Consider the following 27,811-nt stretch of genomic DNA (forward strand, 5'->3'; position numbering starts at 1 on the left):
TTCAAGAAGCCACTTAGCAACTTTAAGGTATAGGCCATTCAAATTTCACTAAAATGACAAAATTTTGTTTGTACTGAAATCGGAGCATTATAATGTCTTGTAAAATTACAACTCTGTTTCTTAAGGCTACATAGTTACCTGGAAGAATTCCATAAAGATTTTTTTAATGCTGTTTGCAGGAGGGCATGCATGTGTAGTGTGCATACATGAGCTTTTGAATAGACCGGAGGTTTGACTGTGGGTGATGCGTGCACGTAGCGTGACCTCCATGAGATAGCTTGTAAATCACTTCAGAGGTGTTATATGCTTACAAAAACAGCAGTTTTAGTCTTAGAAGTGTTTATTTCTCATTAACATTTACATAATATATGAGAAACATGATTTACACAGAAACGGAACAGTGTCGGAGCATTTTTTTCCATGTTGAATCAGCAGCGAAAGACCAGCCAGTGACCTGACAGTGCCTCTTGACTTTGATTGGCTGTCACCATGTCCTTGCCAGAATCCTTTGTGCGTCTGGGGAGGCCCCACGTGATCTATGATGTCACTGCCATCGACTATATGGGTCTCAACCATCACTGCCGTAAGTAGTTCAAGGCCTTCTGTTCTTTTGAAAATTTACCCTTCAGGGGAAGTTTATTATTTTTTCTAGACAATTAAAATTTTGATCATATTGATAATGTCATATTACAGTGCATCTGGAGAATAATCACAGCACTTGACTTTTTCTACATTTTATGTTACAGCTTGTAGTCCAGGAGTCATGGGGTCAAACCTGGTTTTGTTGGATAAAGTTTTTTTGTCTGCTGATTTTTGTAGCCTCAGGGTAGCGCTCGGTGTTATCCCTTGGGCAACTCTGGATATTAACCCCTTTATACCCAACACGGTTAAATCATGACATAACGCCTAGTTCACACATTTCCTTGGTAAAAACTCATATCAAATGCATCAAGTTTTCCTTCTCTGATATTTATTCACATAATTTTACAGAAATTGCAGTAGTGCTGAAAAAAATGTTGATCAAAACTGAATGAATTAACCCTTTTCCAACCATTTCCAATAGCGAATTATATCTGCAAGATTTTCAGACAACAGGTAACCAACAGTCGAAAACTGCCGTCTCTTCTGGAATAGGATATAATGTATGTTTTTAGCCTTACTGGCCTGTTCACCATTGTATTGTATTTAACACAATGGTGTTAAACACAATGCTATGCATTGTGGCTAGTTCAGGCTACTGCTGTCTTGAGCATCCTACCTTGAAGCATGCACAAAACATTGTACAAGGTAAGGGTTTACAGCTACATCTCTTGGTATTAGCCACATCGGATCATTTCCAAAAAGTAGTCTGGGGCAGGTTTTGTGTTGTCCGGTAAAGTGATTGGGGTCAATGATTTGTTGTCTGTGTCCTCCTTCCAACCAAATGCTTCTGGGTCCAATTTCATAGGGTCAACATTGACAGAAAATGTGCCCGCTTCACGTTTTCTATAAAGGCCTCTCTTTTTGGTGGAAGAGTAGCCAAGTTTGGTGAAGATGAATGGCCTCTGCCATTCTTTATTCCCCACATCAGAAGTCATGTGTGAGAAATGTCTGTGCTGTCCCTTGTGCCATAACACGCTGAGATGAAACTTGTTGCTTGATCAATTACTTGCTGGAGGGGTGCATCCATATTCCCTACTGCTGACAGATCATATCCATCTTTCAGGGTTTTGATGACTTTCCCTTGTCCATTTCCAAAGTAACATGCCACTGTGTCACATCCTGATATAGCATGCGCAGGAAGAAGGTTCTTAACTATTTCCTTATGCTTAGCCAGTGTCAACTTGATATCCAGTATTGCCCTTTCCTTGCTAGGGGATTCCATGGTAAGTGGCAGTTCCAGTCCTGCCATTTGGTAGTGATGAAGTAGCAAAACAAATACATCAGTATCATCTGAAATCACAGATATTTGCTGGGCCTCCCTGACACACTTCAGCACTTGTTGGACAATTATGACATCAGCTATTTCCGCGTGAGTTTCAAGATCAAATCGAGTGCTTCTTTCTTTCTTTCTGATTTCAACAGGGCAAGGATCCTCCCCAGTCACTACCAACTTGTGGCCTAGTACTCTGAAGATCAAAAATCCTGTCTTGTGTCAGCTCTTCACAGAGGATATGGATCAACTGTTTCTTGTTTTCAACAGAAGACGAGACAACCTTCTGCGCAGGCAACTTTGTTGTCCGAAGCAAATGATGCTTCCTAGTAACACCCATCTCCCTGCCATCTTTCATAGTGGACTTTATGCTGTACTCATAATATCTGTCTAGAATGAGATAGACATCACTGCTGGTCAAGTAGGAGGCTATTCTTTTATTGAAGTTCATGACAAAGTCCGCAACAGTACCAACTTTCAAATCTGTAAAAAGTAAAAACCCTTTATTGTTTACCAATATGGTCTTTTAACCACTCAAGGCATCACACATACGTGATAATGATAACGCATAGAAACACCGAAAAAAAAAAGTTGGAATTAACCAGGGTCCCTAGATTATCCGGATGTTGCTCTTATCATGAAGCTACCAAGGTTCATCTGATCTTCAGTGTTATATTCACACTAGAGTCAGCTGTAGAAATATTTTTCTTACATGCATAATCTGTTCAGGGTTTCAAAGCAAAATTTCATTTCTGAAAATTGAGGTAATTGAACTCTTGTTTATATGTATTCATGAACAAACCTCAGAGGAACTAACACACAACAGAGATGATGCAGTAAGTTTGGTGATCTGCTAAAAGATGGCAGCACACACTAATTAAAGATGTTTGCTTAAGCTGATTATTATTATGGCTTTATAAACCACAATGACGGTATCAGAGAAATAAAGGTATCATTCTAGTTCTGCTATAGTGTATGTACTTAAATTTGCTGCCTTTGAAACTGACGAAACGTAAGATATGACTTCTTTTACTGAATTGAAAACTTAAAACAATGGAATGGCAAACATGTGCAACAGGAAAAACTGCAGTTAAGTGGTGTCTATAGTAAGACTGAGTGACCAAAATTAAACTGGTACGCTCAGCTGATGACACCCAGGCTACTAGTAACACAAATACTAGAAAATGGTTAATTGACCTAATTAAGGAATTAAAAATTGTTTGGATACACTCAAAAACTCAAGCATATTTAAGCCTTTTATTAACTCACTTCTTTTGCGAAATGGAGAAAATTGACTTTTTACAGAAATAGAGCGTATCCAACAGAAAGGGGTTAATATCCAAAGTTGCCCAAGAGATATCACTGAGCACCCCCTAATTCTTGTTTACCTATCCCTAGGCTACATGAATCAACAGAGAAAAAAAAAAAACTTTATCCGACAAAACAAGGTTCATCAAAATTTAGGGGTTTGACTCCTGGACTATTGATTCCAAAATGGAGTTAATTTTTTCCCCTCAAAATTCTACACACAACACCCTATAATGACAACATCAAAAAAAAAAGTTTTGGTTTTTTGTTTGTTTGCTTCTTTACATTTTTGCAAATTAAACAAACAAAAAAACAAAACAAAACAAAAAAACTAAGAAATCAAATGCATATAACACTTTGTTGATGCACCTTTGGCAGCAATTACAGCCTCAAGACTTCTTGAATATGATGCCACAAGCTTGGTGCACCTATCTTTGGGTAGTTTTGTCCATTCTTCTTTGCAACACCTCTCAAGCTCCATCAGGTTGGATGGGGAGGGTCGGTGCACAGCCATTTTCAGATTTCTCCAGAGTAGGCATGTGGAGATTAACCAATATGAACAGTATCTAGATATAAATGTGTGTGCAATCTGAGTGCATTGATTCATTCAGTGTGCATCGATTCATTTGATAGGCTGAATCGTGTTGCAGCGCTCGCTGCCTGCTTGCATCTATGCACATTGAATGCACCACGGGTGGAAGCCAGAAAGCTTCATGATTTCCTCATTGGTCCGTCAGTTCGGGACACCGGAGCGCCGTTGTTTTTGAGGGCGTTTGTCGGGAAATGAACGCTAAATGTCGCTACGTTGATTGCTATTCGCTGGTTCTCTGCTTCACTTCCAGCGGCAGGTCCAAAATGTCTTCATGAACCCCTCTATGTCTCTTTAAAGATGTACCTATGTTGAAAATTACAGACCTCTCTCATCTTTCTAAGAAGGAGAACTTGCACAATCGGGGACTGACTAAATACTTTTTGGCCTCACTGTGTGTGTGTGTGTGTGTGTGTGTGTGTGTGTGTGTGTGTGTGTGTGTGTGTGTGTGTGTGTGTGTGTGTGTGTGTGTGTATAGACCTACAGTTGTATGCAAAAGTTTGGGCACCCCTGATAATTTCATGATTTTCCTTTATAAATCATTTGGTTGTCACGATCAGAAATTTCAGTTAAATATATCATATAGCAGATGAACACACTGATATTTGAGAAGTGAAATGAAGTTTCTAGTATTTACAGAAAGTGTGGAATAATTATTTAAACAAAATAAAGCAGGTACATAAATTTGGGCACTCTTGTCATTTTATTAATTTGAATACATTCAGCACTAATTATTGGAACACAAAATTGGTTTGGTAAGCTCATTGAGCCTTGACCTTCTTACACAGATGAATCCAATCATGAGAAAGGGTATTTAAAGTGGCCATTTCCAAATGTTTCTCCTCTTTGCATCTCTTCTAATGAGTAGCAACATGGGACCCTCTAAACAACTCTCAAATGACCTGAAAACAAAGATTATTCAACATCATGGTTTAGGGGAAAGATACAAAAAGCTATCTCAGAGATTTCAGTTGTCAGTTTCCACTATGAGGAATATAGTGAGGAAATGGAAGACCACAGGCACAGTATTAGTTAAGGCCCGAAGTGGCAGGCCAAGAAAAATCTCAGATAAGCTGAAGCGAAGGATGGTGAGAACAGTCATAGTCAACCCACAGACCTGCTACAAAGACCTACAACATGATCTTGCTACATATAGTGTCTCTGTACATCATTCAATTATACAGCACACTTTGCACAAGGAGATGCTGGATGAGAGAGTAATGCAGAGGAAGCCTTTACTGTGTACACGCCACAAACAGAGTCGCTTGAGGTATGCTAAAGCACATTTGGACAAACCAGCTTCATTTTGGAATAAGGTGCCGTGGACTGATGAAATTAAAATTGAGTTGTCTAGCAACTTTCTACTTTTGAACTCTGATAATACTGAAATGATGGTTCTTGGTCCAGCAAGACATCGGGATCAATTTGATCAGCTAGTGCTTAGCCTAGGTTCATGTGTTATACATCATACTGACAAAGTGAGGAACCTTGGGGTAATTTTTGATCCTACGTTGTCCTTTGACCTTCACATTAGGGACATTACGAAGACTGCTTTCTTCCATCTAAGAAATATAGCAAAGATTCATCCCATCTTATCTATGGCTGATGTTGAGGCACTGATTCATGCTTTTGTTTCTTCTAGATTGGACTATTGTAATGCTTTGTTTTCTGGTTTACCACAGTCCAGCATCAGGGGTCTTCAACTGGTTCAAAATGGTGTTGCCAGACTCCTGACATGAAGCAAAAGGTTTGACCATATTACGCCGGTTCTGGCATCCCTTCACTGGCTTCCGGTCTCTTTGAGATTGGATTTTAAAGTATTACTATTGGCCTATAAAACTGTTCACGGACTGGCACCCCCCATCTGGCTGGCCTGGTTGAGTCCTATGTGCCGGCTAGGGCTCTGCGTTCACAGGATGCAGGACTATTGTGTGTCCCCAGGGTGAAGAAAAAGTCAGCGGGTTACAGAGCTTTCTATCACCACGCCCCAGCTCTGTGGAATGATCTGCCTGCGCACATACGACAGTCGGACTCTGTGGAGACTTTTAAAGCCAGGCTGAAAACACACTTGTTCTCTCCGTTTTATCATTAGTATTTTATATGATTGTGTGTCTTTTTTATTCCTTTTATCTATTTTACTTTTGTTTTTACTTATTTATGTTTAAATTTTTTTTTATTGTGTTTTAATCTTATTTCATTTAATTCTGCTTTTAAATTATGTTTGTGAAGCGCCTTGAGGCGATTAGTTGTGATTTGGTGCTATATAAATTAATAAATTATTATTATTATAGTTATTTGGACATAAGGGGCGGTAAGCATGGCTGAAAAAGAACAGAGCATTCCAAGAAAAACACTTGTTACCTACAGTAAAATTTGGAGGTGGTTCCAAAATGCTGTGTGGCTGTGTGACCAGTGCAGGTACTGGGAATCTTGTTAAAGTTGAGGGTCACATGATACAGTCAATATCAGCAGATTCTTGAGAACAAATTTCAAGAATCAGTGACAAAGTTGAAGTTGCGCTGGGGCTGGATCTTTCAACAAGGCAATGACCCTAAACACTGCTCAAAATCTACTAAATCATTCATGCAGAGGAACAGGTACAGTGTTCTGGAATGGCCATCTCAGTCCCCAGACCTGAATATTATTGAAAATCTGTGGTGTGATTTTAAGCGGGCTGTCCATGCTCGGAAACCAATGCACCTGAGATATTTTGTAAAGACGAATGGTCCAAAATGCCTTCAACCAGAATCCAGACTCTCATTGGAAGCTATAGGAAGTGTTTAGAGGCTGTTATTTCTGCAAAAGGAGGATCTACTAAATATTGATGTATTTTTTCCTGTTAGGATGCTCAAATTTATGCACTTGCCTAATTTTGTTTAAAGAATTATTGCACACTTTCTGTAAATCCTAGAAACTTCATTTCACTTCTCAAATATCACTGTGTTTGTCTGCTATATGATATATTTAACTGAAATTGCTGATCCAAACCACCAATGATTTGGAAAATCATGGAAATCAGGGGTGCCCAAACTTTTACATACCACTGTACAATTCTGTGCATTTTTATGAAATAGCTGTAGTTTTCACATCCTATTGTGTAAAGACTTTCATTGAAAGAAGAAGCATTTAAGTTTGTTTTTTTTTTAAATCATGCATAGACATCATTAAAATTTCAAAAAGTAGTAGTTGCTATAATAGACAGATATTTGATTTCATTTCCTACAAATATTTTTGCCAAAACTTTGCTTGCATTTTACCTACTGATTTGATGAAACAAATGAGAAAATCACTCTTGTACAAAAAAATATAATGTAATGCTAAAATACTTTCAGCCATATCAGGATAAAAATAGGAAACAGAATGTGACCTTTAGACCTCTTAAAATAGGTCAAGGTAGGCCATCTTCGAAATTGTCCAAGGCCTGTGTTCCAAGAATATTCCCTGTGAATTTGAAGACCCTGGCAGTAATAGGACTGGACTTATGCTGAGCACTGACAGTCTGATGGATGGACAGACGGAATTCCGTCACAATACCCGATGGCCATATTTTGGCCTCGGGTAATGAGTTCAATTATCACATAAATGGCCTTTAAACCAACTTCTGTTGAAAACTGGGAAAAGGGAAAACAGCAAAGCATGTATTTTCAGGCAAAATGGCCACTGGATCCTGGGAAGTCCAGCAGTGCTCACTGTAGTAGCTCTGAGAGGTACACTAAGTAAGTGCTGCCATCCACTGACTGCCAGCTGTACGAGGTCTGTCCAAAAAGTAACGGACCTTTTTATTTTTTTCAAAAACTATATGGCTTTGAATCACGTGCGACTGCATCAGCCAAGCTTGAACCTTCGTGCGCATGCGTGAGTTTTTTCACGCCTGTCTGTTGCGTCATTCGCCTGTGGGCAGGCTTTGAGTGAGCAGACCAGATCATTTCTAAACTGAACGCTGTGTTGATCCGGGACATCATGTGACTACCACAGAAATGGCAAGAGAGCTGGACATAGCACTTTTGCGGAACATTCCACTGTTACAGGAGATTTTGTAATGAAAGACGTGTGGAGGATTTCGCACGTCAGCACGGAACTGCCCATGGCACGCAAAAAAAAACAAAAAAAACACCTCCGTGTTGGAAACCATTCAGAAGATTCAGACGGCTTTCGATGGCTTTCAGTCGAGTGAGTATCCGAGAAATTGTGTAACAGCTGGACATGCCACAACATGTCCTGTGAGACTTCCAACACGGAGGTGTGTTTTTGTTGCGCGCCACGAGCGGCTCCGTGCCGACGCTCGAAATCCTCCGCACGTCTTTCATTACAAAATCTCCTGTAACAGTGGAATGTGCCACAAAAGTGCTATGTCCAGCTCTCTTGCCATTTCTGTGGTAGTCACATGATGTCCCGGATCAACACAGCGTTCAGTTTAGAAATGATCTGGTCGTTCCAGCCTGTCGATGGCCGCTCGGTGCGCCGCGCGCCCTCCACCGCTGTGGGCCATCTTTAAAAAGGTTTTAACAGTCCTTAATCAGCGTGACGCCGACAGAATCTTCACCGATATCCATCTGAATCTTTCGAATGGTTTCCAACTGGCTGTCTCTAACAGTTTCTGAAAAAATTTTCATGGAGCAAAGCGGCAGTCTCTCAGCCATTTCCCAGACAAAAGAAATCCGACGAGGGGGGTGGACCAGTGCTCAATCAAAGCCTGCCCACAGGCGACTGACGCAACAGACAGGCGTGAAAAAACTCACACATGCGCACGAAGGTTCAAGCTTGGCAGATGCAATCACGCGCGATTCAAATCCATATAGTTTTTGAAAAAAATAAAAAGGTCTGTTACTTTTTGGACAGACCTCGTATACTATTCTCACTGGAAACAAACAAACTGTGCACAAACAAATAAGGCCACTGGTAGCATATAAAATTGGTAAACAGTACTGTATTGGAAGTGCTGCCAATTTTTTAAACAGAAGACTCCTGAAACTTTCAGAAATTATGCAGCATGATTGTTATTTCAGGTTAAATACACAAGTTGGGACTGTTTTTCCCCTGAAGTGAAGGTTTGAGGTCCTAAATTTGTTTTCACAATGGTAAACCTAACTGGGGCGTTCACTGCCCTTTGAACCTTGTGCCAAGCTTGACACTGAGCTGGTTTAAAATGTTTCAGATAATACTGCTAACACTCAAGCAGACAAACAGGGAGAGAACATATCCTTCATGGCTGAGAAGTTCATATTCGAAAAAAACATAATCTGGGACTAAGAAATACTTTCACCTCATGCTGCTCACATACCTTAGCATTCCAATCTTTATTAAGGTAATATATGCACGTGGCACATCGCCCATCACCATTGGGGTTATCCACGTGGCGCACGTACCCTGTCCCATTGCCTGGATAACATGCAACCATTGCCTGAAGAAGAAGAGAAAAAAAATTGATTAATGAAACCTGATTATCATTATGAAAGCATGAACACTTACTATACCTTATGTTACATTCAATGACGTGTACTGCATGAACATGGTATACAACAAAGTTGGCACGTGATAAGGACACAGCAGGTCTTGGAACAGGCAGGGGGTAGTGTCCCATTATGACCTACAACCAGAGTGATAAAGTGGTCACTTCTGTCTAGAAAATAAACCTGAGATATTGTGCTTCATGTAGTTCACTCTTGTGTTTTCCTGTTGTATTAAAACTTGTATGGTAGGTCTGGTTGTTGCCAGGGAAGACTCAGTTCTTTGAAATGTCTTGAATTAAACAGACATCGACCAAAGTCCCTGAGCAATAAGACACGCACAAGTAATAACTTGTACATTGCCTGGAGTACTGTGAAAGAAACCTCATGTCTGCTGTTCAGAAATAAGGCTTCAAGTTTTGTTTCAGTGGGTGTGAAGAACAATTTGAACTATGTTTTAACCAGCGCCATCCAGCGATAAATACACTCTACTCTAGCTGAAATTCCCCAACATAAAATACTTAAAATACATATTTTTTGTAAATTTGTTAAATGTGAGTGTATAAATATAACACAATGCTAAAATATCTTTGGCTGTATGAGCATTGTGTTATTTATAATTTGCAGTTTTATTCATTATTAAGATCCTGTTGTCTTACGTACAATTTGTACATGTTCAATAAAGCCCCTCTATTAATTAATCAATATTTACATTTTAAGAGAGGAAGTTGTACAACTCCATAGAAAGTAAGCTTTGAATTAGCAGAAGTTAGCATGCACACTACTGTCTGCAAAATGTCTTGTAAATAACTCCAGAGGTGTTATCAGGTTATATTAAACAGTGTTTGCAGTTTTAGAAGTGTTTATTTCTTGCTAACCTTTACATAATATATGACAAAGAGGATATATTTACACACAAATAAAAATAGTAGTGCTATGTGACTAAAAAGATTAATCCAGGTTTTGAGTATATTTCTTATTGTTACAAGGGAAACAAGGTACCAGTAGATTCAGTAGATTCTCGCAAATCCAACAAGACCAAGCATTCATGATATGCACACTCTTAAGGCTATGAAATTGGGCTATTAGTAAAAAAAGTAGAAAAGAGTGTGTTCACAATAATAGTAGCATCTGCTGCTGATGCTACAAACTCAAAACTATTATGTTCAAACTGCTTTTTTTTTTAGCAATCCTGTGAATCACTAAACTAGTCTTTAGTTGTATAACCACAGTTTTTCATGATTTCTTCACATCTGCGAGGCATGGAATCAACCAACTTGTGGCAACTTTCAGCTGTTATTCCACTCCAAGATCCTTTTAGAACATTCCACAATTCATTCACATTTCCTGGTTTTGCTTCAGAAACAGCTTTTTTGATGTCACCCCACAAGTTCTCAATTGGATTTAGGTCCGGGGATTGGGCAGGCCACTCCAAAACATTAATTTTGTTGGTTTGGAACCAAGATTTTGCTCGTTTACTAGTGTGCTTGGGGTCATTGACAAGTTGAAACACCCATTTCAAGGGCATGTCCTCTTCAGCATAAGGCAACATGACCTCTTCAAGTATTCTGACATATCCAAACTGATCCATGATACCTGGTATGCGATATATAGGCCCAACACCATAGTAGGAGAAACATGCCCATATCATGATGCTTGCACCACCATGCTTTACTGTCTTCACTGTGAACTTTGGCTTGAATTCAGAGTTTGGGGTCGTCTCACAAACTGTCTGCGACCCTTGGACCCAAAAAGAACAATTTTACTCTCATCAGTCCACAAAATATTCCTCCATTTCTCTTTAGGCCAGTTGATGTGTTCTTTGGCAAATTGTAACCTCTTCTGCACATGTCTTTTATTTAACAGAGGGACTTTGAGGGGGATTCTTGCAAATAAATTAGCTTCACACAGGCGTCTTCTAACTGTCACAGCACAAGTAACTCCAGACTGTCTTTGATCATCCTGGAGCTGATCAATGGGTGAACCTTTGCCATTCTGGTTATTCTTCTATCCATTTTGATGGTTGTTTTCTGTTTTCTTCCACACATGTCTGTTTTTGTTTTTTTTTTTGTCCATTTTAAAGCATTGGAGATCACTGTAGATGAACAGCCTATAATTTTTTGCACCTGCGCACATGTTTTCCCCTCTCCAATCAACTTTTTAATCAAACTACACTGTTCTTCTGAACAATGTCTTTAACGTCCCATTTTCCTCAGGCTTTCAAAGAGAAAAGCATGTTCAACAGGTGCTGGCTTCATCCTTAAATAGGGGACACCTGATTCACACCTGTTTGTTGCACAAAACTGACAAACTCACTGACTGAATGCCACACTACTATTATTGTAAACACCCCCTTTTCTACTTTTTTTACTAACAGCCCAATTTCATAGCCTTAAGAGTGTGCATATCATGAATGCTTGGTCTTGTTGGATTTGGGAGAATCTACTGGTACCTTGTTTCCCTTGTAACAATAAGAAATATACTCAAAACCTGAATTAATCTTTTTAGTCACATAGCACTACTATTATTCTGAACACTACTGTATACTGTATTTAACCCAGCTGCAGTTCATCTGTCACTGTCGATGTGTTATACCACGGTTTACTTATTTTAGTTTCAAGTAACAATCTCTGTTTATATTTGGTTTAATGCTAGCTTTGACTTAGGTGCAATGACAAGGCGCTTAAGCCCCTTTCACACCGGCCCAACACAGATGCGTCATGTGGCGTCATGACGACGCCGAATTATGCAGCCTAACACCACAATATGCTGAGGGACGCAAACGTTTAATTTTTTGGGGATTTTCGGTGTAGAGCACTGGATGCAGAAAGGAAGTAATTTTCACGCAAGTTGAGGCAACGTTACACTACTTAACATGACTGGATGCCACACCCACACAATACCATGCTATCTGACGTCAATTTATGATTCCTGTTGTGCTCCATTGTTGCCGAGCTATAAATCACACAGGATTGTTGTTGAACTTTTTATACCGTATACACAATGCAGTAAAACTATACCGCTCAAAGAGCACATATGAACAATTAAAAGAAAAAAAAAAATGCTCATTACAGCCTGGCTGCAGCTCCTCTGCACTCACCTCCTCAAGTTCTCTCATGATTGTGTTAAATAAAGTCCATTAACTCCTTCTTATAGACTGATCGCTGAAATGTCCACATCCAGTATAACATTACGTTGACTCACGGATGATTCGCGCGCGCGTGTGACCACCGGCTGCAGCTCTGCGGTCACAGGAAGAATGACAAACTATAATGGAAATCAGAGCGCACACCTGCAGTGCTGCACAATAAGAAAGAAAAACTAGAACACACATCAGAGCGCACACCTGTAGCACGGCACAGAAAAAATGATAAACCAGAAGAGAAATCAGAAATAAAGTCCATTAACTCCTGGAAATGTTGTATTCTGACTTTTTCCCATGTATCAACTCCATATGCCTGTCCAGGCAGTCTGCGCTCCAGTTTGCTCTCCCCCCTGCTGCGTGCAACTGACGCAGACATTCCTGTGCCAAAAGATACACAGCATATGCAACTTGAAGCAGGCCCGGTGTGAAAGGAACTTTACATGCACCTAACATTAGCATAAGCCGAGTGCTTCCATTGTGAACAAGATTTCTAATGTGCTTAAAAAAATACTTGTTAATAAATACAACTTGTTAATTTCTGTTTCTCAAAAACAATTTCCTCTGTCATATTAAGATGGGCTTTTACGCATACACAACTAAAATTAATTCACTTTTGAGCTGTCCATAAAAAGTTCACCCAAGAATACATGTTCGTACTCTTACACAAATGAATATAAGGTTGCATAGCACTCTTGGCTTTCAATAAATTCTTAGCATTTGTAGGACTTCAGTGGTGATTAGATTGTACTGCTGAGTCATCATGCTTTTACCCTTTTTTATTATTCAACCAGGGTTCTAGTTTTTGGAAATCCACCCAAATGCAACAGAGTATAAAAATTGCAATATTAGTCACGGCTGAACTTTTTTGATCAAATGCAAAATTAAAATAAAGATTTTCATTGTTTTCTGGCAAAATCTCATCAGGATATGATGCAGGACTATGGGGTTGCAAAAAAAGTTGTATCACTAATGTGCACGGTTACTGTGGTAATTGAGTGAACTGAGAGTTTCCAGGTTCAGCAGAGGCTTCCACTGGTGAAGCAGTATCTTATTTCTGATTTGTCCACACAGTGACCCATACCACATTTGGATTAGAACTGGACTGAGACCACGTCCTCTGCTGCAGTGGCCCTGCTCCTGTGCTTTGCACATTTTGCATCTCTCTGACTTAATCCTGGTATCTGCCACCACGAGGGATTGAATACACTTGATTAAACTAATTAGCTGTGAGTACAGCAGGTAGGAATGGAAAATATGCAGAGCAACTGTCTGCATCATCGTGAAGTACCTTCATGTGCACTTACACCAGTGGTCACAAGTCCATTCCATCAAGCGTCATGAGGGTTCAGTTTTTTGTTCCTTCTGATCATATCAGCAGGTGATTTCAGTGACTGAAGCCCTTCCCTCTAGTCAAAGTGGTGGCAATAAAGTAAAGTCATCTGGCCTTAATGAAAACATCGCACTCCACATTTGACAAGTGCCAAGGAGAGCAGTGAAGACACACAGATGAAAAGGTCACTCTCGGCCCTTGTGCACCGTGTTTAAACAACAATATGACAAAGGGCAAGTTTCCACACATTCTTCCACGCACTTGCATCAACACACACCACAGCAACATCACAAACAGTCACAGCAGACTAAACTCTTTCACTCGGTCATGTGCAAAGTAAAGTAAGCTCCCTTCTCTGATTGGACTGTTGGAAAGTGAGTACATTGCAGGCTGCTGACAAGACAAAAGCATTGTGAACTACAGAAGAATGGCAGCTCACGTGTATAGATCCTTGTATACACGCGAGCTGCCATTCTTTGTAGATCTCATCATGCCCCCCCGGCCGGCCGAAGTTACAGTTATGGTGCTACATTTTACAAAACAGTCAAAAGTTTGCACTCACTTTGCAGAGAATCTTGAAAAAGTACCAGGACATGAATCCACAATTTGTACCTCCAAAAAGAAATGCATCCTTTTTTATATATACAATTAGAATCTTATTTTTGTGAAGGGAATTTTGCATAAAATTTGACTAATCAGTTATCATAAAACTTATGAAAAGACCTATCCTGGAATATGCTCTGTTAATTTTAGGATCAGATCTGATGGAAAATGCGATTGGTGTCAACCAACCCCTTCCCCCCACCCCCACCACCAAAAAAGGTGAACAAACAGAAAAAAAAAAAAAAAAATTGAAACAAAACTGTAAAAATGTTTAACGTGCTCTGGAACATCTACCGTTAGATTTTTTGGTCAATCCACATGAATGGGCAAAGCATGTAAGTGAAGTTGCTGCACCCCTGGACTGAAAATATCTGATTTAAAAAAGGGAAAGGGGCAATAGCAGGAAATTAAAATAAAGAGCAGGCCTGCCAATATATAAACCTTACTTTGTTTCTTTGTCATGCTAGCTGTCTGTCCCTGTACAAGATTCTTAATCTGCATTGTCTCAGTTCACCTGGCATTAAATGGGCACTGGCCTTAGCTGACAAAGTAACCTGTGTCAGACTGCCATCCCATCCAAGAAAAGTTGGTGTCTATACTTCAAACTACAAAATCTAGAGATAAGCACTGGCACCAACAGACCTACGGGCCCATTTTGGACTTACTTCTTTAAGATTGTTGGAGACGGAGGTTTTATTTAACATTGCAATAAATGTGGCATTTGGGCCAACAGTTTAAACATATGCTGCTTTGACTGTTCTTCTAAACATTGTGAGCAGGTGGAACATAAAAACAAAAAATTAAAACGCTACCCTTACATCTCAGTGTTGCTTCTTTCTGTATTTTGACGTAATTGCTTATGTCAAACTGCATTGTGCGCACATCTTTTAGAGTGATGCAGGTTAACATTGGAATGCACAATATCAGGGCCTTCAAAGCCAAATAAACAACAAAACCTTCAACATAAAACATGGGGAGGGTGGGGGTGGCCTACTACTGCTCTGGTTGCAGAGCAAAAACCTGTTATCATAACGACAACAACAGCAAAAAAAAAGTGTCTCAGAAGGAACTACTGGTGGGATTCAGGGTGGGTGAGGGGTATGCCAAATAACAAAGGGCTTTTTGTGCCTATAAGATACACTGGCTGGAAGACGTGTGTGTAGGAAATGAACTTATCAAAGAGTAAGAGAGGTGCAGATAATGAGAGAAGGGAGAGGGGTGGGGCTGGTGAAGAGAAAACTGAACTGCTTTAAACTTTGACTCCTGGCCTCCCTCCAGAGAGAGCAGTATTTTAATGGTTCTGCTACGTGCAGAGCGTGAGGAAGGTTGGCTGATCCTCGGCTATGTCACCCCTCCCACCATTAACTACGTGGCTCACACTGGAAGCCTGGACATGGGTAAACAGTTGCAGTTAGGACTCTACGCGCAGACTGAAGGAAGGATTATTTCTGCTTCTCACACCTTCAACTACTGTGCAAAAACAAAAACAAAAAAACAAAAGCAGCCATTTCAGCTGTACAAACTCCACTCGCCACCATGAAAATTCAGTAAGGTATATCTTAGAATTGGAATATAATATATAAGGTGGACCTATGCTAGTATATAAAGGTATATCTAAATATCTAAAAAGGAAGAGTAAAATGTCTGGGAGCATATATTTACAGTCCCATTATACAGTGCCCTCCAAAAGTATTGGAACACTTGGTATTTCACACATTTTAAATTGTTTCTGCCATTTCAAATACAAATAAATAAATGAAAAAAAAAAAATACAAAAAAAAAAAAAATCTAAAATGATCTTCCTTAAAACCCAAACTCAAAGCAAATCTCTATAACTTGATATAAACTAATTAAAAATATAAACATCAAGATGATGGGTTGTGTAAGTAATGGAACGCTTTGGTATAATATGTTTCATTGCCAGGTTTCTTCAGACAAGTCAGGGGATGGATACATGAACATTTCCAAGTCACTGAATATGTGTTGGGCTTTATTTACATCAATTATGAAGAAATACAAACAGTATGGCACTCTATGTTAAATCTGAATGGAGTAGACAGTTCTCAAAAACTGAGTGATTGTGCAAGAAGGAGAAGAGTGAGGAAAGCCACCAAGACACCCAGACAACCCAGAAGAAGTTACAGGCTTCTCTGGCTGTGACTGGAGAAAAAAAAAAAAAAGAGAGACCTACTTATAATCTGGAAAAATAATGTAAACACTGAAACAGCAATACAGCTAACACATCACCGGTAAAGCTCTATTTGTGACCGTATAACCAACTTGAACGTCCGCAAATCATCAGACACAACAGGGTTAGTCCCTAAATAAACAATAACTTTCTAGAACATTAACAAAACCTGATCCAATTAAACTACTGCTCTGAATACTTCTCCTTACAGCCATGAAAGTCGATACTGGAAGATTATCTTCTTTGCCAACTTTAAATTTTCCCCTCTTTCTCCATTTCAGCCTCCTTTCCTTCCAGTCACATATTCTTCCATGTCCTTATGAAGCCCTCATTAGTAGCGTGACCTTGCTCATAGTTTGTTTACATTCCACAGGCACCATAGCACATGCCAAATGGCGTTCATGGGGAAAAGACAGACAAATAGAGGTCACTGAACTAGCTTGCCAAGACCTTTTGATAGGACAATTCAAAGGCAAGGTAAACACATTCAATAGTGTAACCAACTTAAACAGGTAGACGCACCAAACAGCCTATTTTCCAACAAATCTGATGGAATGTACAGTTAAACTTCTTTTCCACTGACAGTGGTGATGAGGTGTTTTCCTAGTAGGAGTTGCCCAAGTGCTCAATTCTGTACACATGGAGCCTCCCTAATATTGAGCTGCAATTTGTAAAAATTAGGTTACAAATTCAGGTAAATATTGTTTCAGTTACAGGTGCATCTCAAAAAATTACAATATCATGAAAATTTTCAATAATTTGACAGTTACTTGAGGGAGTGAAAATTTTATATACATTTTTTTTTTTTTTTTACACAGCATTTTTTAACATTATGGCTTACAACAAAAAGTATCTAACAACATTAGTATATTTCATTTTAAGTGATTATCTCTATTTATCCAGTATAAATAAGTGATGGGACAACTAGTCGTAAAAGTCAACTACAACTAGCTAACATCTGACAAGTCAACTATTTTTTATTAGTCGCCAAGTCGAAAGCCACTTATGTTCATTTAACACAGGGCAGCATGGTAGCTTAGCGGTTAGCACCGATGCCTCACAGCAAGAAGGTTGTGGGATCATTTCCCACCCTTTCTGTGTGGAGTTTGCATGCTTTCCCCGTGTCAGCATGGGTTTCCTCCGGCACTCTGGTTTCCTCCCACAACTAAAAACATGCTTGTTTAGGGTCTGCTCCTTTCTCTGTCCCTGACCAAGGCAGCATCTCTACATCTGGAGTTGCTCCCCTGGTGCTGGACTATGGCTGCCCACTGGTCTCAGCTTGGATTGTGTCTAACTATAAACAGGATGGGTTAAATGCAGAGGACAAATTTCATTGCATGCACATATGTACAGTGAGTAAAATAAATATTTGAACACCCTGCCATTTTGCACGTTCTCCCACTTAGAAATCATGAAGGGGTCTGAAATTTTCATCTTAGGTGCATGTCCACTGTGACAGACATAATAAAAAAAAAATAAAAAATCCGGAAATCACAATGATTTTTTTTTATAATTTATTTGTATGTTACTGGTGCAAATAAGTATTTGAATACCTACCAACCAGCAAGAATTCTGTCTCTGGACATACAACTAAAATGAAAATTTCAGACCCCTCCATGATTTCTAAGTGGGAGAACTTGCAAAATCGTAGGGTGTTCAAATACTTATTTTACTCACTGTATGTATGTACAATGACAATAAAGGCTCTTCTTCTTCAAAAAGAATAGACCTGCTGGAGCTGCCAACACTCCCTTCATTCAGTGAAGAAAGTGTGTGAACCTTGGCAGGTGAATTAGTCAGCTCAAATGGATAGTCTATGCCTAGTAAATGAATGTAGGTATTGTCTTCATGCTAATGCTGTTTTTTGTATTTGTGATTTTGTACTTATATTTGTTAAAACAAATGTCACATTTTAGTTTCACCATGAAAATTTGAAATTGGCTTAATTCATTCAATGGCAAATTTACAACCCCTGGCAAAAATTATGGAATCACCGGCCTCAGAGGATGTTCATTCAGTTGTTTAATTTTGTAGAAAAAAAGCAGATCACAGACATGACACAAAACTAAAGTCATTTCAAATGGCAACTTTCTGGCTTTAAGAAACACTATAAGAAATCAAGAAAAAAGATTGTGGCAGTCAGTAACGGTTACTTTTTTAGACCAAGCAGAGAAAAAAAATATGGAATCACTCAATTCTGAGGAAAAAATTATGGAATCACCCTGTAAATTTTCATCCCCCAAATTAACACCTGCATCAAATCAGATCTGCTCATTGACATTGACCCTATGCCATGACATTGACCCTATGTGTCTTTTTGCAAGGAATGTTTTTGCAGTTTTTGCTCTATGGCAAGATGCATTATCATCTTGAAAAATGATTTCATTATCCCAAACATCCTTTCAATTGTCCAAAATATCAACATAAACTTGTGCATTTATTGATGATGTAATGACAGCCATCTCCCCAGTGCCTTTACCTGACATGCAGCCCCATATCATCAATGACTGTGGAAATTTACATGTTCTCTTCAGGCAGTCATCTTTATAAATCTCATTGGAAAGGCACCAAACAGACGTTCCAGCATCATCACCTTGCCCAATGCAGATTCGAGATTCATCATTGAATATGACTTTCATCCAGTCATCCACAGTCCACAATTGCTTTTCCTTAGCCCATTGTAACCTTGTTTTTTCTGTTTAGGTGTTAATGATGCCTTTCGTTTAGCTTTTCTGTATGTAAATCCCATTTCCTTTAGGCGGTTTCTTACAGTTCGGTCACAGACGTTGACTCCAGTTTCCTCCCATTCGTTCCTCATTTGTTTTGTTGTACATTTTTTGATTTTTGAGACATATTGCTTTACGTTTTCTGTCTTGACGCTTTGATGTCTTCCTTGGTCTACCAGTATGTTTGCCTTTAACAACCTTCCATGTTGTTTGTATTTGGTCCAGAGTTTAGACACACCTGACTGTGAACAACCAACATCTTTTGCAACATTGCGTGATGATTTACTCTCTTTTAAGAGTTTGATAACCCTCTCCTTTGTTTCAATTGACATCTCTCGTGTTGGAGCCATGATTCATGTCAGTCCACTTGGTGCAACAGCTCTCCAAGGTGTGTTCACTCCTTTTTAGATGCAGACTAACGAGCAGATCTGATATGATGCAGGTGTTAGTTTTGGGGATGAAAATTTACAGGGTGATTCCATAATTTTTTCCTCAGAATTGAGTGATTCCATATTTTTTTCCTCTGCTTGGTCTAAAAAAGTAACCGTTACTGACTGTCACAATCTTTTTTTCTTGATTTCTTATAGTGTTTCTTAAAACCAGAAAGTTGCCATTTGAAATGACTTTAATTTTGTGTCATGTCTGTGATCTGCTTTTTTTCTACAAAATTAAATAACTGAATGAACATCCTCTGAGGCCGGTGATTCCATAATTTTTGCCAGGGGTTGTAGTCGTCGACTAACGATTTTCATTAGTCGTCCCAACCCTAGTATAAATGCCATGAATCTCTCCGTCTGGTTCAGTACACACAGCCACAATCATGGGGAAGACTACTGACTTGACAGTTGTCCCAAAGACACATACTGCTACCCTCCACAAACAAGGTAAGTCACAGAAGGTCATTGCTGAAAGGGCAGTTTTCCCACTTAGAAATCATGGAGGGGTCTGAATTTTTTTTTTATCTTAGGTGCATTTCCACTGTGAGAGACATAATCTAAAAAAAAAAAAAAAAAAAAAAAAAAAATGCAGAAATCACAATGTATGATTTTTTAATAATTTATTTGTATGTTACTGCTGCAAATAAGTATTTGAACACCTACCAATCAGCAAGAATTCTGGCTCACACAGACCTGTTAATTTTTGTTTAAGAAGCCCTCTTATTCTGCACTCTTTACCTGTATTAATTGCACCTGTTTGAACTTGTTACCTGTATAAAAGACACCTGTTCACACACTCAATCAATCACACTCCAACCTGTCCACCATAGCCAAGACAAAGAGCTGTCTAAGGACACCAGGGACAAAACTGTAGACCTGCACAAGGCTGGGATGGACTACAGGACAACAGGCAAGCAGCTTGGTAGAAGACAACAACTCTTATGATTATTTATTAGAACGTGGAAGAAACACAAGATGACTGTCAATCTCCCTCGGTCTGAGATTCCATGCAAAATCTCACTTTGTGGGGTAAGGATGATTCTGAGAAAGTTCAGACCTACACAGGAGGACCTGGTCAATGACCTGAAGAGAGCTGGGACCACAGTCACAAAGATTACATTAGTAACACATGATGCTGTCATGGTTTAAAATCTTGCAGGGCAGCAAGGTCCCCCTGCTCAAGCCAGCACATGTCCAGGCCCGTTTGAAGTTCATCAGTGACCATCTGGATGATCCAGAGGAGGCATGGGAGAAGGTCATGTGGTCAGATGAGACCAGAATAGATTTTGGAATCAACTCCACTTACCATGTTTAGAGGATGAGAACAACCCCAAGAAAACCATCCCAACCGTGAAGCATTGGGGTGGAAACTGGCCAGTCTCCAGACCTGAACTCAATAGAAAATCTTTGGAGGGAGCTGAAACTCCAAACCTGAAAGATTTGGAGAAGATTTGTGTGGAGGAGTGGACCAAAATCCCTGCTGCAGTGTGTGCAAACCTGGTGAAAAACTACAGGAAACATTTGAACTCTGTAACTGCAAACAAAGGCTACTATACCAAATATTAACACTGATTTTCACAGGTGTTCAAATACTTATTTGCAGCAGTAACATACAAATAAATTATTAAAAAAAAAAAAAAAATCATACATTGTGATTTCTGGATGTTTTTTTTTTTTAGATTATGTCTCTCACAGTGGACATGCACCTAAGATGAAAATTTCAGACCCCTCCATGATTTCTAAGTGGGAGAACTTGCAAAAATCGCAGGGTGTTGAAATACTTATTTTCCTCACTGTATATTATTATTATTATTATTATTATTATAATAATACAAATAATGAATGTTTGAGTTCAATGGTACAAATATTTCATGAAGCGAAAGCTGGAACATACCATTCAACAAGGCTTTGCTTCGTTGAATGGTATGTTCCAGCTTTCACCGAATTAAATATTTGTTCCTTTGAAAGAATGTAAAAACATTCATTATTTTCTTTTATACAACAGCTAAAATAGATCCTTGTCATTTGATATTTTATTAATTTATAAACAACAGAAAAGGGGCTTACATTTTGGTGTTCCACTGCTGCTAAAGTCCAAATTGTGACGTGTAGTCCGGTGATGCTGTGCACGGACTTCGGACTTCCATAAGAAAAAAAAAAAAAGACTGTCGTTCCTCAGTGCAGCCAAAAATCACGTCAGCTTTTCATTTGAACAGCTCTTCATGCATCCAGACGGCTTACAGCGGTATGAATTTTGTGTGTGTTTTACAAGAATTAACAGCGTCAGTTAGCTCAATCAAATCGTCTTGGTAGAGTCGTGTGTCCCCTGCACGCGCACACACGCAACCGGGTCGGCATTTGTGTGCGCGTGTACTTAAAAAAGTCTGTTTCTAAGGTAAGAACACTTATTAAAACTTTTTTCTTTTACTTTATATATTTTATTATGCACAGGTAAAATATATGTCTATTTGTTAATAAAAAAAAATGATTACAATAAACAGGACGTTAAAGTGCAAACTTTCCCCCCGAACGACATGAACAGGAAGCGATCACAGCTCACAGCAACACCCATTGAAAATAACGGAGAAACGACCTGTGCTGCTGGCATTTTTACATAAAACAAACGCAGTAACGTCTAAAAACCCAGATAATATATCCAGGAGAGTTTTAGGCACAATATACAAAGCGTTTTAATGTTGAGATGTTAATGCTGTTGTCCGTGTACAACGGTTTAAGTGCAGCCTGATCAGAGCGTCTCAGTGTAGTTCTCAATGTTAATGACAGCGCGCCTTTTTTGTTTGGAGCCTGAAGCTGAAAATCACATGATGCCTTACATCACACTTAACAACTGGATTACAATCTGAATAGGCCAGTGTGCGCTGCATGAGAGTTACGGCGTGCGTTTTTTTTCAATTAAAATGTACCTGCTGCTGTGCATGGCATACCAGAGCATTGCAGTGATATGACATGCTATCACCTTTTTAATCATCATTCACTTGAGTCTCATGAATGTCACAAGTTGCTCTATGAAAATTAATGATAACATACACACAATGTAATGCAACTTACTATATATTAGCTAAAGTGACAAGAAATATACAATGGCATAACTAAAATTCTTCTCTATTACCCATGCTTAGAACGAGTAACTTAGCTTGTAATACACTATTTTCTGACCCAAAGCCATTAGTTATATATTTTCATTTTGGACATTTATTATACACTGATCTATATATTTTTACCATATACGAGGTCTATTAGAAAAGTATCCGACCTTATTATTTTTTTCAAAAACCATATGGATTTGAATCACGTGTGATTACATCAGACATGCTTGAACCCTCGTGGGCATGCGAGAGTTTTTTCACACCTGTCGGTTACGTCATTCGCCTGTGGGCAGTCTTTGAGTGAGGAGTCCTCCACCCTCTCGTTGATTTTTTTCATTGTTTAGGAATGGCTCAGAGACTGCTGCTTTGTTTGATCAAAATTTTTTCAAAACTGTAAGGCACAACTGAGTGGACACCATTCGATAAATTCAGCTGGTTTTCGGTAAAAATTTTAACAGCTGATGAGAGATTTTGGTCTGGTAGAGTCGCCGTAAGGACGGCCCACGGCGCCTGACGGCGATCTGCGCTTCGAGGCGGCAGCGTCTCACCGTTTCAAGTTGAAAACTTCCACATTTCAGGCTCTGTTGATCCAGGAAGTCGTCAGAGAACTTTCAGAAGAAGTCAGCATGAGGAGTTTATTCGGACATTCCATTGCTAACGGACATTTTGTAATGAAAGAACGTGCGGGCAGAGTCGCATGTCGGGCTGGACCTGACCGCGGGGGGTCGCGACAGGAAAAACACCTCCGTTGGAAACCTTAATGGACAAGTTGGAACATGCCCAAGCTGTTAAACAATTTCTCAGTTACTCACTTGTTGAAAGCCATGAAAAGCCGCCTGAATTTTACAAATGGTTTTCAACACGGAGGTGTTTTTCCTGTCGCGGCGCACACAGATTTGCTAAGTCGTCACGGAAACGACTCGGCGAATTTGCGTGCACGTCTTTCATTAAAAAATGTCCTTAAACAGTGGAATGTCCGCATAAAGTCCTCATGCCGGCCTCTTCTGAATCTTCTCTGTTCTCTCACGACGTCCTGGGTGAATTAAGCCTTAAATTAGGATGTTTTCAGCTCGAAACAGGCCGACGACGACGCCTGTAAGCGCTGCGCGACGTCCCGCTCCGTGGGAAGTCCTTACAGCAACAGAAACACCCCATAATCTCTCATCGGCCATTAAACTTTTCACCGAAAACCAGCTGAATTTCTCGAATAGTGTCCACTCGGATATTCCTCACAGGTCCAGAAAAAATTTTTGATAAAGCAACACGCGCCGTCTCGAGCAGCGTGTGAAACAAAGGAATTCAGCCGAGAGGGCGGGACCACATCTCACTCAAGGCCTGCCCACAGGGAAATGATGTCACCGACACACGTGAAAAAACTCACGCATGCGCACGAGGGTTCAAGCATGATTGGTGTAATCGCACGTCATTCAAATCCATATAGTTAAAAAAAAAAATAAAAGGGTCAGTTTATTATCTAATAGACCACATATTACACTTTTGTGAGCTAAAGACTTTGGTGAACCCATTTCTAGCACCAAGATACTTCATCCATATGTTGTTCTTTCTGCTGCTCCTGTTCATTCAGGGTTTCCAAAGCAGACCCAGCACAAATTCATACTGGGATTTACGCTTCCTGACACAACCTGGAGAAAACCACACAGCCCCTGGTCTTCCAAAGAGGTCTCCCATCTGAGTAACCAGGACCTACTCTGCTTAGCTTCTGAGATGTGATAAGACTTACACAGAGCAGACTGGCTGCACTTCATCCACATGAATAAATTATTATGTTTTTATTCTGCACACTGTGTGTGTATGTTTGGCGAGCTGGCCACGTACCTTGCACATGCATACACACGTCAGAGGGAGAAACTACAGACGAACTGAGATAAACTCACAGGCACATACCGGGAAAGCAAGCGCTTCATACAGGCACCAGGGGAGGGAAAAACAAGAGAACGGGAGGGAGCGCGAGAGAGGCATACAGTGCACGCTTTTTCTCCACCACCAAAAGCAGTACCAAACATCAGAGATTACTGATAGATACGCTTGCCTTTAATGTTTAGCCCCAGATCATAGGCAACACCCCCCTTTCAGCTGGCAATTCTGTGGAGGCCATGCCACACCACTCCCTCTTTGCAACACACACTACGTAAACTGCAGTATTCACGTAAATCGAATAGGTCGGTGAGTCATCCCAAAGCTGGTGAGTTTATATGCATTTATATAATTTAGATTTTTATGTTTACATATTATAAATATAACTCCAACAAATCATACCATTTGGAGCATAATTTGGGAAGAACATGATATTTATGCAAAGCGACCATGACAACTGAAAGTTTGGGGACTGTCCCTCTTGTGTTTAGCACCTTTGATAATTTTTTTTTTTTTTTTTTTTTTTTTTAACAGATGTGTCGCACCGGCGTTGCTTTTTTCCCTCAACTGAAACATTGGGGAATGATCGTGCACGGACTGAAATTTCAAGAAATTTGCTGGACCTTTGTAGGATTTATTATGATGAATTTTTATGGGTTCTGTTTTTTGGGTCACCCTGTGTGTGTGTGTAGGTATACGAGTATATCAAATTAATTATACATATATTGTTATTTACATTTATATTACATTTACTTATTAAGATCCTATTGTCTTACATACAATTTGTACATGTTCAATAAAGCCTCTCTGTTAATCAACCAATTATACACCATTTGTTTTAACTGCATCTGCAGGAGGGCGTGATCATACATGAGCTTTTGACAGGAGTGGAAGTTAGCATGCATGCTGACATCTTGTAAATCACTCCAGAGGTGTTATGAGGTTATAAGAACAGTGTTTTCAGTTTAGAAGTCAATCAATCAATCAATCAACTTTTTTCTTGTATAGCGCCAAATCACAACAAACAGTCGCCCCAAGGCGCTCCACATTGCAAGTCAAGGCCATACAATAATTATGAAACACAGTCTACGTCTAAAGCAACATAACCAAGGGATGGTCCAGGGTCACCCGATCCAGCCCTAACTATAAGCCTTAGCGAAAAGGAAAGTTTTAAGCCTAATCTTAAAAGTAGAGAGGGTATCTGTCTCCCTGATCTGAATTGGGAGCTGGTTCCACAGGAGAGGAGCCTGAAAGCTGAAGGCTCTGCCTCCCATTCTACTCTTACAAACCCTAGGAACTACAAGTAAGCCCGCAGTCTGAGAGCGAAGCGCTCTAATGGGGTAATATGGTACTACGAGGTCCCTAAGATAAGATGGGACCTGATTATTCAAAACCTTATAAGTAAGAAGAAGAATTTTAAATTCTATTCTAGCATTAACAGGAAGCCAATGAAGGGAGGCCAACACGGGTGAGATATGCTCTCTCCTGCTAGTCCCCGTCAGTACTCTAGCTGCAGCATTCTGAACCAACTGAAGGCTTTTTAGGGAACTTTTAGGACAACCTGATAATAATGAATTACAATAGTCCAGCCTAGAGGAAATAAATGCATGAATTAGTTTTCAGCATCACTCTGAGACAAGACCTTTCTGATTTTAGAGATATTGCGTAAATGCAAAAAGGCAGTCCTACATATTTGTTTAATATGCGCTTTGAATGACATATCCTGATCAAAAATAACTCCAAGATTTCTCACAGTATTACTAGAGATCAGGGAAATGCCATCCAGAGTAACGATCTGGTTAGACACCATGCTTCTAAGATTTGTGGGGCCAAGTACAATAACTTCAGTTTTATCTGAGTTTAAAAGCAGGAAATTAGAGGTCATCCATGTCTTTATGTCTGTAAGACAATCCTGCAGTTTAGCTAATTGGTGCGTATCCTCTGGCTTCATGGATAGATAAAGCTGGGTATCATCTGCGTAACAATGAAAATTTAAGCAATACCGTCTAATAATACTGCCCAAGGGAAGCATGTATAAAGTGAATAAAATTGGTCCTAGCACAGAACCTTGTGGAACTCCATAATTAACTTTAGTCTGTGAAGAAGATTCCCCATTTACATGAACAAACTGTAATCTATTAGACAAATATGATTCAAACCACCGCAGCGCAATGCCTTTAATACCTATGACATGCTCTAATCTCTGTAATAAAATTTTATGGTCAACAGTATCAAAAGCAGCACTGAGGTCCAACAGAACAAGCACAGAGATAAGTCCACTGTCCGAAGCCATAAGAAGATCATTTGTAACCTTCACTAATGCTGTTTCTGTACTATGATGAATTCTAAAACCTGACTGAAACTCTTCAAATAGACCATTCCTCTGCAGGTGATCAGTTAGCTGTTTTACAACTACCCTCTCAAGAATCTTTGCAAGAATCTTTGAGAGAAAAGGAAGGTTGGAGATTGGCCTATAATTAGCTAAGATAGCTGGGTCAAGTGGTGGCTTTTTAAGTAATGGTTTAATTACTGCCACCTTAAAGGCCTGTGGTACATAACCAACTAACAAAGATAGATTGATCATATTTAAGATTGAAGCATTAAATAATGGTAGGACTTCCTTGAGCAGCCTGGCAGGAATGGGGTCTAATAAGCATGTTGATGGTTTGGATGAAGTAACTAATGAAAATAACTCAGACAGAACAATCGGAGAGAAAGAGTCTAACCAAATACCGGCATCACTGAAAGCAGCCAAAGATAACGATACATCTTTGGGATGGTTATGAGTAATTTTTTCTCTAATAGTCAAAATTTTGTTAGCAAAGAAAGTCATGAAGTCATTACTAGTTAAAGTTAATGGAATACTCAGCTCAATAGAGCTCTGACTCTAGAAGTGTTTATTTCACACAAACCTACTGTGTACCCAACATGTCCGAAAAGGGGTAGGGTGAAGCATCAGCTTATTTATCCCTACCCCTTCTTCCCCACAACCAGTAATACCCTTTGCCACATATACACATAGATTCCTACACACCTAAACCGATATCAATATATATATATATATATATATATATATATATATATATATATATATATATATATATATATATATATATATATATATATATATATATATATATATAT

At 39.4% G+C, this 27,811-nt stretch overlaps 1 protein-coding gene across 1 annotated transcript in view; it reads right to left on the reverse strand.

Annotated features, from left to right (window-relative positions):
- egln1a (egl-9 family hypoxia-inducible factor 1a) overlaps positions 1 to 27,811 on the reverse strand; it is a 55,680-nt gene that overhangs the window by 8,786 nt on the left and 19,083 nt on the right. Inside the window, exon 2 of the mRNA XM_034184313.1 lies at positions 9,091 to 9,210. Within this exon, the coding sequence (XP_034040204.1) occupies positions 9,091 to 9,210 (120 nt within the window). The remainder of the gene's footprint in view (positions 1 to 9,090; positions 9,211 to 27,811) is intronic.

This window comes from Thalassophryne amazonica, chromosome 13, assembly GCF_902500255.1.
Source record: "Thalassophryne amazonica chromosome 13, fThaAma1.1, whole genome shotgun sequence".
Classification (NCBI taxonomy): Eukaryota; Metazoa; Chordata; class Actinopteri; order Batrachoidiformes; family Batrachoididae; genus Thalassophryne; species Thalassophryne amazonica.